The 13,493-nt window shown below is 54.4% G+C and overlaps 1 protein-coding gene across 1 annotated transcript in view; it reads right to left on the reverse strand.

Moving 5' to 3' along the window:
* LOC134154908 (E3 ubiquitin-protein ligase rnf213-alpha-like) overlaps window positions 1-13,493 on the reverse strand; it is a 38,147-nt gene that overhangs the window by 8,511 nt on the left and 16,143 nt on the right. Inside the window, exons 30-49 of the mRNA XM_062601535.1 lie at window positions 9,733-13,299; window positions 9,251-9,384; window positions 9,019-9,114; window positions 8,316-8,431; window positions 7,975-8,103; window positions 7,377-7,441; window positions 6,797-6,944; window positions 6,270-6,411; window positions 5,786-5,959; window positions 5,282-5,415; window positions 4,811-4,968; window positions 3,852-4,055; window positions 3,118-3,311; window positions 2,452-2,572; window positions 2,247-2,347; window positions 1,965-2,138; window positions 1,399-1,577; window positions 1,224-1,320; window positions 1,017-1,131; window positions 629-812 (exon numbers count right to left, since the gene is read on the reverse strand). Coding sequence (XP_062457519.1) covers window positions 629-812; window positions 1,017-1,131; window positions 1,224-1,320; window positions 1,399-1,577; window positions 1,965-2,138; window positions 2,247-2,347; window positions 2,452-2,572; window positions 3,118-3,311; window positions 3,852-4,055; window positions 4,811-4,968; window positions 5,282-5,415; window positions 5,786-5,959; window positions 6,270-6,411; window positions 6,797-6,944; window positions 7,377-7,441; window positions 7,975-8,103; window positions 8,316-8,431; window positions 9,019-9,114; window positions 9,251-9,384; window positions 9,733-13,299 — 6,232 coding nt within the window. The remainder of the gene's footprint in view (window positions 1-628; window positions 813-1,016; window positions 1,132-1,223; window positions 1,321-1,398; window positions 1,578-1,964; window positions 2,139-2,246; window positions 2,348-2,451; window positions 2,573-3,117; window positions 3,312-3,851; window positions 4,056-4,810; window positions 4,969-5,281; window positions 5,416-5,785; window positions 5,960-6,269; window positions 6,412-6,796; window positions 6,945-7,376; window positions 7,442-7,974; window positions 8,104-8,315; window positions 8,432-9,018; window positions 9,115-9,250; window positions 9,385-9,732; window positions 13,300-13,493) is intronic.

Raw genomic sequence — 13,493 nt, forward strand, 5'->3', positions numbered from 1 at the left:
GGTAAGCCCACGGGGTTGATGTGACCCAAGTGCCCATGGCCAGTGTCATCCCCTTCCCGGGGGGATTGAAATGGCGCCTGGAGCTCAGGGAAGGCAGTGAATTTGGGGGCTGAAGGCGCTGATGGCATTCCTCATCTTTGACCCCCCTGGTCGCACCCGGGGTCAGGAACCCCCCTCATTTTAGGACGGAACTACCCAAGGGTGTCTAGGAGGTGGAGACCATCTCACGCCTCTGTTTGAGATCAGGGAGAGAAGCCGCTCCTCTGACCTACTTCTTGGGCTTAAGATGGACTCCTTGGGCCTCCAGCATCTGGTTGGGTCAGATTTGGGCCATTTTGGGTGGTCCATCATGGATTCCCTTTATAGCTGATCAAGGTGTAAAGAAGAAACCAGCCACGTCTAAAGTGCAAAGTAGCTTTCTCAACCAAGGTCCTTTCACGCGGTCACTCCAAATTCCCCTGCCTCACTTCCAGCCCTGGCGGTTTCTCCCAAATGACCTCAGTTTTCATAAAACCACTCGTTTGTTTTTCCAGCGGTTTCATAAAAACCCGCTTGTTTTTCACAGCAGTCGCCGAGGCTACAGTGAGCAGAGACCCTCTTCTCCTTCTCGGCTAGCGTGAGGACTCACCGCCCAGCAGCTGCCTGCCGAGCACGGCGGCCACGTGGCTGATGGAAAGCCGGAGCTGGGCTATGAACTGGAGGGTGTTAATCCTTGAGACCTCGGGCCAGCGGAAAGCAGAGAGGTCAGCGGCGGAGAGCCAGTTTTGGGCGAGCCGGATGTCATCTTCTTGGGAAGACGAATGCATAAAGTCCTGCTCGACAGAGAGAGAGAGAAAAAAAACCCCATGAAGTCTCCCGCCGTGAGACCTGCTCTGCCCAGAGACTCTTCGTCCTGACGTGAGCTCCTCGCTCTGCTTCTCCTAGTGGGAACCCATGAGGACAACAAGGAGGTGAGGGACAGGGAACGTCAGTTGGGGTGATGGTTCCCGGTGTAGGTCGCCATTGCAGGGGCTCACCTCCAGGCAATGCACCACCATGAAGTAGAAATGGTCGCTGTTGCTCTGGTTGGATGTTATCTTCTCCTCCATCTGTGAGAGGTATCTTTCCAGGTGGACCTTCATGTTGTCGAACCTGGGCCAGAAGGAGGAGACGGAGCGTCAGGTCAGGTCCTGCCAGGCCGAAGGGGCTGGGCGCTTGGCCCGCGGGGCGACCTCGGTGCTGACCCGCAGCGCAGGAGGAGCTTCAGCAGGGACGACTGCACGGTGGGGCTGGTGTCCATGCACTCTTCGAAGGGTGACAGCTCGCTTTTCGGCTTGTAGACTAGGAACGGAGTTACAAGAGGTGTCATTTCTGCGCCGAGGCCGCAGGTGGGCAGGCGGCGGGTCAGACGGCCCTTACCGAAGCGCCTGCCTTCCCGGTGCTCAGGTTTGGATGGTTTGCAGGCCATGAACTGGATCAGCCGCTCGACGACCTCCTGGCACGGTGTGTCTCTGCCGCTCAAAAAGTAGACGGTGACGAACTCCACGAAGAAGGAATTGCACTTGCGCCGGAACTTGTTGTGGCAGGCGACAGCTTCCCTGGAGCGAGAGAAGGAGGGAGGAAGAAAACCGAGACCCGCTGAATGCAGCGCCCGGACCACGGAGGAGAAAAGCTATGTGCATATTTTTCTTTCTTTTTCTTTATCCCCCCCCCTTTTTTTTTTTTAATATAGAGAGATGGGAATGAACCCCTGGAAAATACACCCGGGCATTTTGCATTTCATACTTCAGGTTTCTTCCTCCTCTTTCCACCTCTTCTTCCTCCCTCTCTCCTCCTCATTTTTAAATACTCGGGCCCAGATACAACAGAGGGGATTTAATATTTCGATTTTCATGGCCAGGCACCATTTCTCCGCGGAGCGGCATTCGCTCTGACAACCGTTCTGGGCCTGAACGGGCCACGGGAGAGACGGAGCTGAGCGATACCTCGTGGCCTCCGAAGCTGTGGGGATGTAATCCTCTGGGAATTCCTTCTTGCAGATCTTGCAGCGCTTGTCGGCCCACTCCAAGATGCACTGGGTGCAAAAGATGTGGCTGCAGGGCAGCTCCGCCGGGTCAGTGATCTCACGCAGGCAGCTCTTGCACTCCTTCACCCCCTTCCTGCAAGAAGTCACCAAAGGAAGAGATGATTCAGCGCTGATTTCTTTTTGTTTTTTTGACCTCAGCAGCAGTTTCGGAGTATCGGGGTTTTGCCCAGCGTGGACTCACACGAGGTACACGATATCAGCATTCTCGTTGCATTTCTTGAGCACTTTTGTCACCCAGTCGAATGTCTTCTCCGGCTCGCAACCTGGCGTCGCGTAGAGGCGCTGCAGGAGAAGGATGAAGCCCAGGCAGGTTGAGCGGATGCCAAAGGAGGATCCGCCCAAGCTCCGCTGCGCCCCACGGTTGAGCTGCCCGGGTGGATGCCTACGTTCCAGAGGAAGATGAACTGCTTCACCACAAGCTTCAGGAGCTTCTCTTCTATCTGTGTCTCATTGTGCAACAGGTGGTCAATCAGCATGTAGACGATGTTGGTGCAGGTCCAGCGGTGGCTGCAAAATGCACACGCAAGGACATTGACCAAGGTTGAGACAGCGGAAGTACTAGAGCCCACCGACTGAGGTTCCTTCCCCGCCAGTAGTTCTCAGAGTTGTTCCTGTTACCAACCGGTCTCTTGAAGATGCGACCTTCTGTGGTTGGCTTTCTTCTGTGGAAGAAAGCTACGGTGTGGTCCTGCTTACTTTAACGGACCCTGGGCCAAACTGAAGCGACCAACCCCTTTTCGGGTGTTGCCTCTGGAGAGACCAACTCATTCCTCTCCAGAAAGCATCTCAGACACGATCGAGAAGGTCAGGAAAGGCCAGAAGGAAACAACTTGGTCACGGTGATGTAGCCACCACCTCTTTTGGGAATCATTTTGTTATCGTGTTGGTGATAACAGGCAAGAGGAAGAGAAAGGGCCAGGAAGGAGCCAAGAAATTGAGTATTTATGATTCTGGTTTCCCAAGAGGAGGCCAGATTCAGCTCACGTGAGCTGCTTAGATGGTTGCTGGTGTTTTAGTATGCCCTACAGTCTACAGGGAGAGGGCCAACTTACAGGACGCACTCCATGAGCTCCTTCTTCTTCTGGTAGAACTGAAGCTGGTAGTTGTCCATGCTCATCCACTCCACCCAGGGCTTGATGGACTTGACACTCTCGAGCCATGCCACGCAAGCGTCAAAGGGCAGGAGCGCCTTCTCTGTGGGCTGCACCTTCTTCAGGAGAATGTTCAAGGCGTCGAGAGCAACAAACTGAAATGACAGTCGCAACGATAGAGTAAAAGCAAGCCGGAGTCGTGCAGAGCTGAGCTGGCTGGTCCACAGTGCAGCGGCGAGGGATATTGCAGGATCGGACACTACTAAGGCTTCTGGAGTGGTTAACAGGGCTAAATTAGAAGGAAATGAGCCAATATTGATGAGGTTATAGAGTCCAAAAGCCAAGGAGGGCTCTAACTGATCTCCCTGCACCTCAGTGAAAGCAGGATCGCAGTCTCACAAGGAGAAGTTCTCTGAAAATCTGAGCTGGGTGCCCAGAACGACAAACATCTCAGCAGGACATCTCCACGGAGGTGTACGCTACGGTGTTTGAACCTGCTACTGGAGGCCACCACTGAAGCTCGACACAATGTGCCCCCACCCCCGAGGTCTCAGGGGACCTGAGCGCCGTAGCCGAGCGGATGCAAGCCCCAAGTGTTGCTTAAACGTGCTGCGTTGCTAAACAACGGAAGCCGTGAAGAAAAACTGGCCAAACACAAACGGATTCGAGGGCGCCCGTGGCTCTTCCTCGCTCACCATTTCTGGCGGATTCTCCCTATAGAGCTTCTGCAGCTCATCTACGACGGCACCATCGCTTTTTGCTACATCGACGAAGAGCTGGTAATCCTCTCGCAGGTAGAAATACTCAATGTGGAGCCAAATCAGGGAAAAGTCCATCTCTCCCCTGCCCACAGAGAAGCAGAGCTGCTCTGCGCTGACGAGAAAAACTCTTGACAAGATCTGCGTGAGAAACAAAAAGTGTTATTCCCACTCCAAAGCAAACAGCATGGGGATCGACAGTGCCGCTCAGCATTGCTGCAGCGTCTCCTCGCCAGCGTCTGAGTTTTCCCTGTCAGAAAATACTTCTTAAGGCACAGCTGAGACTGAAAGCTCATAACGGCTGAGAAGTATCCTCCAAGCAGAAAGGACCGCTGATCGGAATGTCCGATTTGGCCAAAAAGGACAGGATCAGGGCCAAAGCTCCTTAAAAAACAGGATTCAGAGTTGATGGAGAGGGACAGGCCCCTCCAGACAGCATTCCTCTCTCTCAGAATGACATGGGCATCTCAAGGAGCTACCTTTCTCCTGGTGGTGGAGCCATATAACCCTGAGGAGCTACTTTTTGCATGGTGGTGGAACCATATAACCCCATAGAGCTACTTTTCTCATGGTGGTGGAACCATATAACCCTGAGGAGCTGCCTGTATCATGGTGGTAGAGCCATCTAACCCCACAGAGCTATCTTTGTCATGGTCGTGGAGCCATCTAAACCCACGAAGATATCTTTGTCGTGGTGGTGGAGCCATCTAACTCCGTGGAGATGTCTTTGTCGTGGTGGTGGAGCCATTTAACCCCACAGAGCTATCTTTGTCATGGTGGTGGAGCCATCTAACCCCACGGAACAACCTTTGTCATGGTGGTGGAGCCATGCAACTATGACCTGAGGACTCAAGGCAGCATCGGTGGAAGACAGAGGTCCACCGACTGCTACATACCTCGTAGACAGGCAAATTTTGCCCAGGAAAAGCCATCCTGAGAAAGTCGTTGGCGTAACGGCGTATCATTTCGGGTTTGCTGCCGTTCAGCACTGTCACATTCTTGACGAGGTTTTGGAAGAACCTTGCCGGTTCCTCCATAGGCACCTTTGGCTGACCTAGAAGAAGGGGCAGGACATGAGAGAGTCATGACCGCTCAGCAGGAAATTAAACGTTCCTTGTTAAGACGGAGGTGGATGAGTGGCGGAGGGCAATGGCGCATGTGGAAGGGCGTAACGCCTCCGCCCCCAAGAGGAGATTTATATGGAACAGAGAGTGAGCGCAGAGCGGATGTCCTAGGTTGTTGGTAGCCACCGTAGCTACCGTGGCTCCTCCTACGAAGGACACAGGCTGTTGAGGGAAACATTGGGGACCTGCCTTGCTGTGTTAAAGCTCACCAGTGGGGACAAACCTCTAGAAGCCTGACGTTACCTCTCGTGTGATAGACCCTCTCCCATATCTCATCCAGGTAGGCTTTGAAAACCCAGCTGAACGGGAACTGGCAGAAGAGTGACGTGTTGGGGTCTTCCGTCATCGACAGCACGGGGATCTTAGCACCCACAACCCTTGAACATGAATAGCACAGAAAGAAAATTAATGACATGACAGGCTGTAGGTGCGTGAGCTGGAGCACCACAACAAAGCTTCTCCTGGTATTCTCCTCAATGAGTTCAAAAGGCCCAAGGAGAGATTTGGTAGCCAACTCAGGGAAAAGTCACCCAAAGGCAGGACGGGAGCCCATTTCTTCTGGCTGGCACAGCGTAAAAGCAGCAGGAGCTTTTGGTGCCACGACACCCAAGGCATTTCCCAACTACGTCGTGACCCACCAAAACTCATTGGTGCTACCGTTTCGCCGCGCATGGAGCTGTGCTACGAGCGCTGGCTCTTCCTCTCTCCCCTGTCTGCCTGAGCCCATGTCACCGCTGAGTCTCTTACTTCCTGGTGTATTCGATTTTGAGGAGCCTTTCATCCTGGAACGTCTCCAGCCACAGCTCTGCGAATGGTGAGCCCTGAGCCACGTGATCCAGGTTGTTGTTGGCATCCGTCACTGCTAGAATCTGGGCGAACATGTGCGCCGCGAGGTCTGCCAGGTGCATCCAGAGCGCTTGCCTGAAAGCAGGGGACAGACACGGCGCAGCTCGTCACGCACCACCGCCTGCCCGTCTCGAGATGGGCGTCGGAGACCCTCGGCCACCCACTCTACAGTGTCAGCCCGGAGGTCTGCAAGTCCACAAACCAAGGAGACGCACGGCTGGAAACACCAAATATGGATGTCCAGGAGCTAGGTGGACCATCCTGAAGCCTGTGCCCAGCTCGCAGCCAACCCAAGTGTTTCTTTCCATCAAAGCCTTTCCAAAAAAGGCCTCCCCAGAAGCTACAGTGATCTTAACTTCACTTTCGGGCACCTGGCCAGAAGTACCTGAAGGAAGTGTCCTCAAGGATGAATTCAGTGGAGAGCGCACGGCGGAAGATCCACTCCCTCGGCTCGTGGCTTATTTCCTCCCGCTCTTTCAGGAGGCGGCAGATTCGCCTTTTCAGGACAGCCATAAACCGGCTGGAAACTAGTCACAGAAAGAGCATTGGTTAAAGCTCTCCGGATGGAGAAAAGGCTCGGTGGCCTCCAAATGGGAGACCGAGTCAAAACGCTGTTCGGTTTCTGGGGTCACCAGTTCTTTTCTGGTTTTGCTTTTCCCACCAAGAAACCATCAAGGATCATCTACTGCGGTGTCCAGCAAAGCTCACCCCAAAAGCTGGACGCTTGAGGGAGATTCCGAGCATGAGGGATGGCACGGGAAGGCGAAGGAGGTCCTGTGTGAGCTCAGGGGCTCTCCCACCCCAGTGCCGAAGGCCGCCACTAAGGCTGCCCCATGCGTTCTCCCGTCACATGGCTTGCAACCCGCAAGCTGTAGACCCAGACGAATGCGGACGTCAGCTCTCTGTACTCACGCGTGCTATTCTGGGAATGGAAAAGCAAGTTGTGGAGGATCTGGATTCTCTCGGTCGCCCGCTGGCTGTTGTCCCCCTTGTCCTCCAGCTGGATCACAGCTTTCTGGATGCTCTCTTTGATCATGGTGTCCACGCTGAGTAACTGCAGCTGGAAAGGAGCCGAGGTCAGCGGGCTGCCTAAGTCTCTTCCTCTGTCACTTGTAGGGGATGCCCCACTGGCAAGTGCTCGCCCTGGGCCCCAGGACTCATTTCTCCTGAAGGTAGCGCAGTGGCCTCCAAGGGCAGGGGCTGATCTCACCAACTGGCCTCCCTTGTAAGTAATATGGCTTTGCCAAAGGCCACAAACAGCTCAAATGTGGCTCTCCGGGCCTTGTGCTGCCCCCTTGAGACCACCCCCTTTCTTCACCCACGCTATGACCCAGGAAGACCTACAACCATTCCTTCCTGGGACGCCACACCGGCCCAAGCAAGGCCCTTCAAAAAAAGAAGATGCCCAAAACATCCACAAAATTGATTAATTCCCAAGCTGGTTCTTATGCCATGATAAGCAAATGAAAGAAGAACTAAAAAAAAACCCTACATTTTCCTCAGGGAGAAGACCAGGCTCGGTACGGTCTTCCAGGGCAGCAGAATCCTCTGGAGAACCTGAAATAAGAATTGCCTGTAAGAGTCAGCCGTAAAAACTGCTCAAAACAGGAGCAAGAGACACTTCAGCATGAGACATGCCACTCTGAAGCCCGAGACGGATCTGCTTGAGAGCCACTCGCCGATCACCTCCTGCCCTGGTCTCTTTGCCAGCCCACGGCAAGTCTAGACGACTTGATCTGAAGTCAAGACGTGGCTCGACACGCTTGAGATCAACCGGGATGAATCTCAAATGAGAAATCTGATGGGCTGTGCCTCAGATGAGAAATCTGATGGGCCGTATCTCAAATGAGAAAGCATGAGAAGAACTTGGAAGGTGCAGATGGGGACAAGGAGATCTGCTACGAGCAAAGCTCATATAAAACAGGCAAAAAAAAAATGCCAGCCTTCAGCTGTGGCCAGAAAAGGTAGCAAGGTTCAATGCTGAAGAACCTGTGGCTGAGGAGGCTGAGTAATCTCTATGGCAGATGAGGTGGGCTGACAGAAGGGATGGTGGTGGGAAGGCGGTGGGTTTATGGCGAGATTCTGCTTACCTGCCGGCAGGCATTGCAAGGAGCTGCTGGCAAAAATCTCGGCAATGGTCATTTTGGAGAGCTGGCCAAGGTTGGCCTTGAAGTTCTCCGGGGGCATCAGGTCATCCAAGTGGATGGACTTCCATTCGCCTGAAGGAGCAGGAAATGCGATGGTGATGGTAGGACCTCTTGGCACACCGACCATCGGGAAAACCAGTGAGCTCAGCTGTGCTGCCCTCCCAGCCGAGCAGGATGGGAAGACAGCAAGAGATAGGAGAGCCACCACCACCTGCATCTTCTTTGTGCATCTTCCTCTTCCCCTCCCACTCCCTCTGACCTTGCAAGAGCAAGTGGAGCCTCACCGCTGTCAAAAGCCAGGTAGCTGCACCCTCCCAGGACTCGTGGGACCTTTGTGACCAGCACGATGTAGAGCAGGTGGGGTCTTGCTGACTTCCTTCGCTCGTCCGTGATGCAGTATCTGGAGTCGCAAGTGGAAGGTCAGAGCCAAGGTTAACTCGAGATTCGTTCCCTAGATCTTCAGGGCATCATCCCCTCCTGCAAGCCCTCCCCATTGAAGGCTGGAGTCTTATTCTGATCCAAATTTTTTTTTTTTTTGGATGGATCCTCATCCAGCTGGACACCGAAGGTGTCCCAAGCAGAGCCATATGTTGGCTGGTAACCTTTGGTTTGGGCACCGAAGGGTGCAGATCATCTGGCATTAGCATATCACCGAGACCCATGCAGCACATGCCGCGCAGGTCAGGCTCGTTTGAGAGCCGATGAGTTACTGCTGCTTTCGCGTTGCAAGGTGGGGTGGGCTGGGAGAAAGGAAGCTGCGAAACGAAGGGGGCGAGCACACAAACCCGGGTGTGAAGGTGTCAGAGAACATCTGCAACAAGTCTGCTGGATGGGTGGCGAAAGCGAAGCGAGGTAGCTCACTGGTATCTCACCACTTTATCTGCCCCAGCCAGAAGAAAGGAAGGAAGAAAGAAGCAGGAAAAGGGAAGAAGGAAGCAGAAAAAGGGAAGAAGGAAGCAGAAAAAAGGAGGAAGAAAAGCTCTTTACTTGGCACAGGCGAGGAGCCTCTTGCTGCTCTGCGGCTCGTCGAAATGAAACTGGACCAGGAGCAATTTCTCTTCCTTTGGCTCACTGAAGAAACTCCTGCGGGCAACCAAACAATTTAATATTCTTTTCCCGGCAAAGCCCTCTTTCCCCCCACTTTCAGGCCCTGGATGGCCACCGAGATTTCAGCACAGCAGAAATCGTCTCTTGGGCTGGGAGTGAATCTGTGCCCCACCTGAGGTCCTGGCGGAAAGCATATTCGGTGTCGAACTGGTTCAGGAAGAGGCAGTGGATTTTATTCGGCAGGTTCAGAGTCTTCCTTAGCACTTCCAAGTCTTTCTGGTTCACGAGCCGGGCATGGGTGGAAACCTGTGGCAAAAAGGAAAGCGGGGCTGGGGAACTGGCTTGGCTCATCACCTCAAATCAGGGCAGGGGGGATCTCCAGGGCCTGGTACAACCAGAAGATGCCCCGAGTGTCTCAGCTCAGAGCCAGATGGCCAAGTTGGCCAACCTAGATGCAGCCGGGCAGCAGATCCATCACCTCTGTGGCTCAAGGAAGGGCAGAGTCTACCCTAGCTCTGGAGGACCCCAGGAGACAAAGAGGATGGACTTGAGCCCATCATTGGTCCTGCAGCAGGTCTTCTCCACTGGCCCAACGGAGGTCATGGGCCCACCCTGCCCACCCTGCTCACGGCTCTCATATGGCTTTGTGAGTACCTGCAGGCAGGGCCTGGTGGTGCTCTCGCTCCTCGGCTGCTGCTTCATGGTCTCGCGCAAGAGACCGACGAGGCTGTTGTGCTTCTGCTGGTTGAAGTACAGCTCGTGGACCCGCTCAGCGTCCTCCAGGCAGGAGTACTTCAGGCGCAGGACGGCATCGGGAGTAGCACACTCCACGAGCTTGCTTTTGGCGGCATGCAGGACCTGCTCCCCGTAGGGCTCCAAGGGGTTGCTGCAGGCGCTCTGCGAGGTGTCCAGAGCGATGGCGGCGGATGTGTCCTCGCTGAAGCCGATGAAGACGTCGCGCTCCTGCGGGGTGAGCGTGCCCGACCAGACCCTGAAGTGATCAGGATTCTCGATGGTAACAAAGAGACGGGCCCACTTCTGCAGGTCCCGCTTGAGCTCTCGCTGCTGGGGGTGGAGGATGGTGTTCATGTCCAAGCAGTGCTTCTCCAGCCGGTTCAGCAGCGGCGTGGGAAACTGGGTGTAGACGATGTTTTTCTCCTCGATGATGATTAGCCGGAAGTCCTCCTTCACGCGACTCTTCACCCGGTGAGTGCCGAGGCCCAGGTCAACATAGTGATTGCCGCCCAGCCGGACGAAGCACTGGTTGAGTACATCATAAAGGCTCTCGTAAAGGTTCTGTATGTTGAGGAGGACAACGAGCCTGCCCATCTCCATGCACACTTTCACCCTGTTCACGGAGCGGCACACCTGGGAATAGTCTTGGTCCCGGGGAAAACCGGAGCCAAAAATGATGTCGCAGTTCCTGGGGTCCACGAGCCGCGACATCTGGATGATCTGGAAGGCTGCCTGGTTGGTGGTCAGCAGCAGCAGGTAGCGAGACATGAACCCCATCTGCTGTTTGGCCATGTTTGCCAGCAGCAGGTGGATGGGCCCCGTTTCCAAGTCACGGCTGAAACGCACCTCGTTGGTGCAGTTGAGGAAGATCTCCAGGGGGCAGATGTTGTGAGAGCCTCCAAAGTTTCTCTGAATGGCCTTCACGAGCAGCTCCTCCTGCGAGCTGCACTTCCTGTCCTGTGCGTAGGCCACAATCATTTTGATCAAGCTGTAGAAGTCGCGAAGGCCAAAGAACTCCGTTTCCTGCATTTCCAGCACCTTGCAGTAGAAGTTGGCCAGAATGGGGAACAGATGCTCGACACGCTCGAGGTGAAACTTGTCACCACAAATGCCTTTGGCGGTCTCCACCAGCTCTTCTTTGCTGGGATCTGTCCGAAACACGAGAAGACCGCGGTTCATCTTGGCAGGGTCCAGGGCCCAGTTGGAGATGCCCACGAAACCAACCTTCTTGTAAGGCTCCGGGCTATCATCATCAACGCAGCCATCCTCCAGAAGCGGGTGCAGCGTCTTCAGTGGCATATCCGGTGAGTCCTCTGCGAGGCCAATCTCGTCCAGCAAGACCACGGACGCAAATTCATCCAGGTTCTTTTCCTTCTGGAACTGGGCACATTGCCGAAAAATGGAGACGATGCCTTCCGGCTTTGAGTGGGGGCTGCACTGGAAAGACACCAGTTGGACCTCTTTGCATCTTTTGAAGAACAGGTTTTCGGACAGCTGACCCTTCATGGCATTCACAGCGATCGTTTTGGACAAGGACTTGGAGCTTCCTGGCTTTCCGACCAGAAAGAGCGGCACCCGGAGGTCCATGCACATGACCATCATGAAGATGTTCTCCCGCAGTGCGTTGTTGCAGGCTGTTCCCTCGGGGATAGAGATATTGTCAAGAAACACCTCCTGGCAAAGCTCAATCTCCTGCCGCAGCCGGCAGGTAGGGACGGCGAAGCATCTGGCGATCTCCTCCAGGTAAGCTTGGCGACTCTCCAGAGAGACGTAATAGCAGGCCCCCACCGAAAGGACCAAGGCCCTTTGGGCATCGTTCAAGGTCGGTTCCTCAACATTCTTGCGCTTCCTCTTCTTGTCAATCTGGGGGAAGAGCAGTTCCCTCAAGTTATAAAACCAGACCACTATGCTCATGCAGCGGTCTATATCGCGGAGACTGGCCACTCTGCACTCGTCCTTCCTCTCTCTCAGGAACTTCTGGGAGGTCGCGATGACGTCGGTGAAGACGTCCAAGTTCCCCGCTGGGATCTTGTTCTCCAGGGTAGATTTGATGATCTCTCGGATGTACAGGCTCTGTGTCCTTTCGTTCAGCTCCCCAAAGTCCCACACCAGGGGCAACAAACTGGGCGGCAGGGGCTGCACCCGGTACACCAGCTGCCGCAGAGGGATGTAGCCCAGCTTCTCTGGGGTGTCCTCACTCCGGACTTGGTACCCCAGGCCAGCTTTCTCCAGTTTCTCAATGGTCTCCTTGGTGTGCCTTTTGTAAGGGTTGCAAGCAGCCACCACCTTCAAACGCCGAGTGGGAATCTTCTCTCCATTGATGCTGTGGTCGCACAGCACCTCTTTAATGGCAAAGATGGCCTCAGATGTGTTGGCTTCGTCAAAGAAGAGCACTGTGTCCATGCCATGCTGCTTCTCATTGAGGTCTGCCAACTCCACAGCTTGCCTCACCTTCCTGTGGATGGTCTGTGAGGTGGTGCTGCCATGCACACGCACCACCACCATGTTCTGAATGTCCCGGCCGGCCCGTTGCAGGCTGCACATGAACTGCACCAGCTTCGTCTTCCCGCAGCCTGTTTCACCCATGATGATGACGGGGATGTTGCACTGGAAGCGCAGGTGAATGGCCAGCATCTTCATGGTGTTGTCCAGCGTCAGCTGAAAGGAATCATCCGGATCTTCCATGCATTTCACGCCAAAGACTCGGCACAGGGCCTCCAGCTGCTCTTGTCGGGACAAACTCTCAAATTTCTTATTGAACGGAACATTTTGGGCTTTTAAGTTCAAGTATAACCTGCGGTCGATCACGTTCTTTTCCAGAACAGCCTGGGAACGGGCATCAATGGCATCAAAGTTGCGGTCAATGTGGAAACCCAAGAACTCCATGGAATCGCCTTCAGCATGGAAGACTATGTAGGGGTGGGACTCCTGCTCCCACTTGCGGCGCAGCTGGTATTGTGTCAGGACATTCTCTTGGTCCCTCTTTTCCACGTTCGGCACGCTTTCATCGGACATGTTGAGGGAAGGCATGGCAAAGTCCTTGGACATGGCGATCATGAACTTGATCACGAATGTTTTGAAGCCCTGGAACTCCTTTCCAGCCACCGGGCTGCAGAACACGGATTTCTCGCTCATTTGCAGCTGAAAGTTCAGGAAATTCGTGAAGTTGCTGAGCTCCATCCAGGAAGGGTCGTCTTTGCTGCAGAAGTCCAGCAAGAGCCTCAGGCACTGCTCGTTCGTCCCTTCGACTGTCCCAGGGTGGAAAAAGAAATAGTCGAGCTTTTCCTTCTGCTTGTATCTGGAGAGATACTGGTAGGACCTTTGGAAAGCTTCGCTCCTGAGCTTGGCCTGGTCAAACTGCTCCTCTCTCATTTCAACTGGAGGGCCAGAACCGAGGCCTTGCAGCAGGTCGAGCACCCGCAGCGGCGACACACACTTCACAGTGGGAAAGAGATCCAGAAACTTTTCTTCCATTTCACTGGATATCTAAAAAGCAGGTTGATCAAGAGCGTGCAGATTATGGCGAGGGCTGTTGCCCACTCTCCCGCGTTTGCCTACACCCTCAGACCTCTTTCTCCCCCCTTCTCCCAAGAGGAAGCAAAGGAGCATTGAGATTTGTCCGAGGTGGCATACATGGCCCATAAAGGACACGCATGGACATCCCTGTAAGCCCAGGACTC

This window comes from Rhea pennata, unplaced genomic scaffold, assembly GCF_028389875.1.
Source record: "Rhea pennata isolate bPtePen1 unplaced genomic scaffold, bPtePen1.pri scaffold_70, whole genome shotgun sequence".
NCBI classification, from domain to species: Eukaryota; Metazoa; Chordata; class Aves; order Rheiformes; family Rheidae; genus Rhea; species Rhea pennata.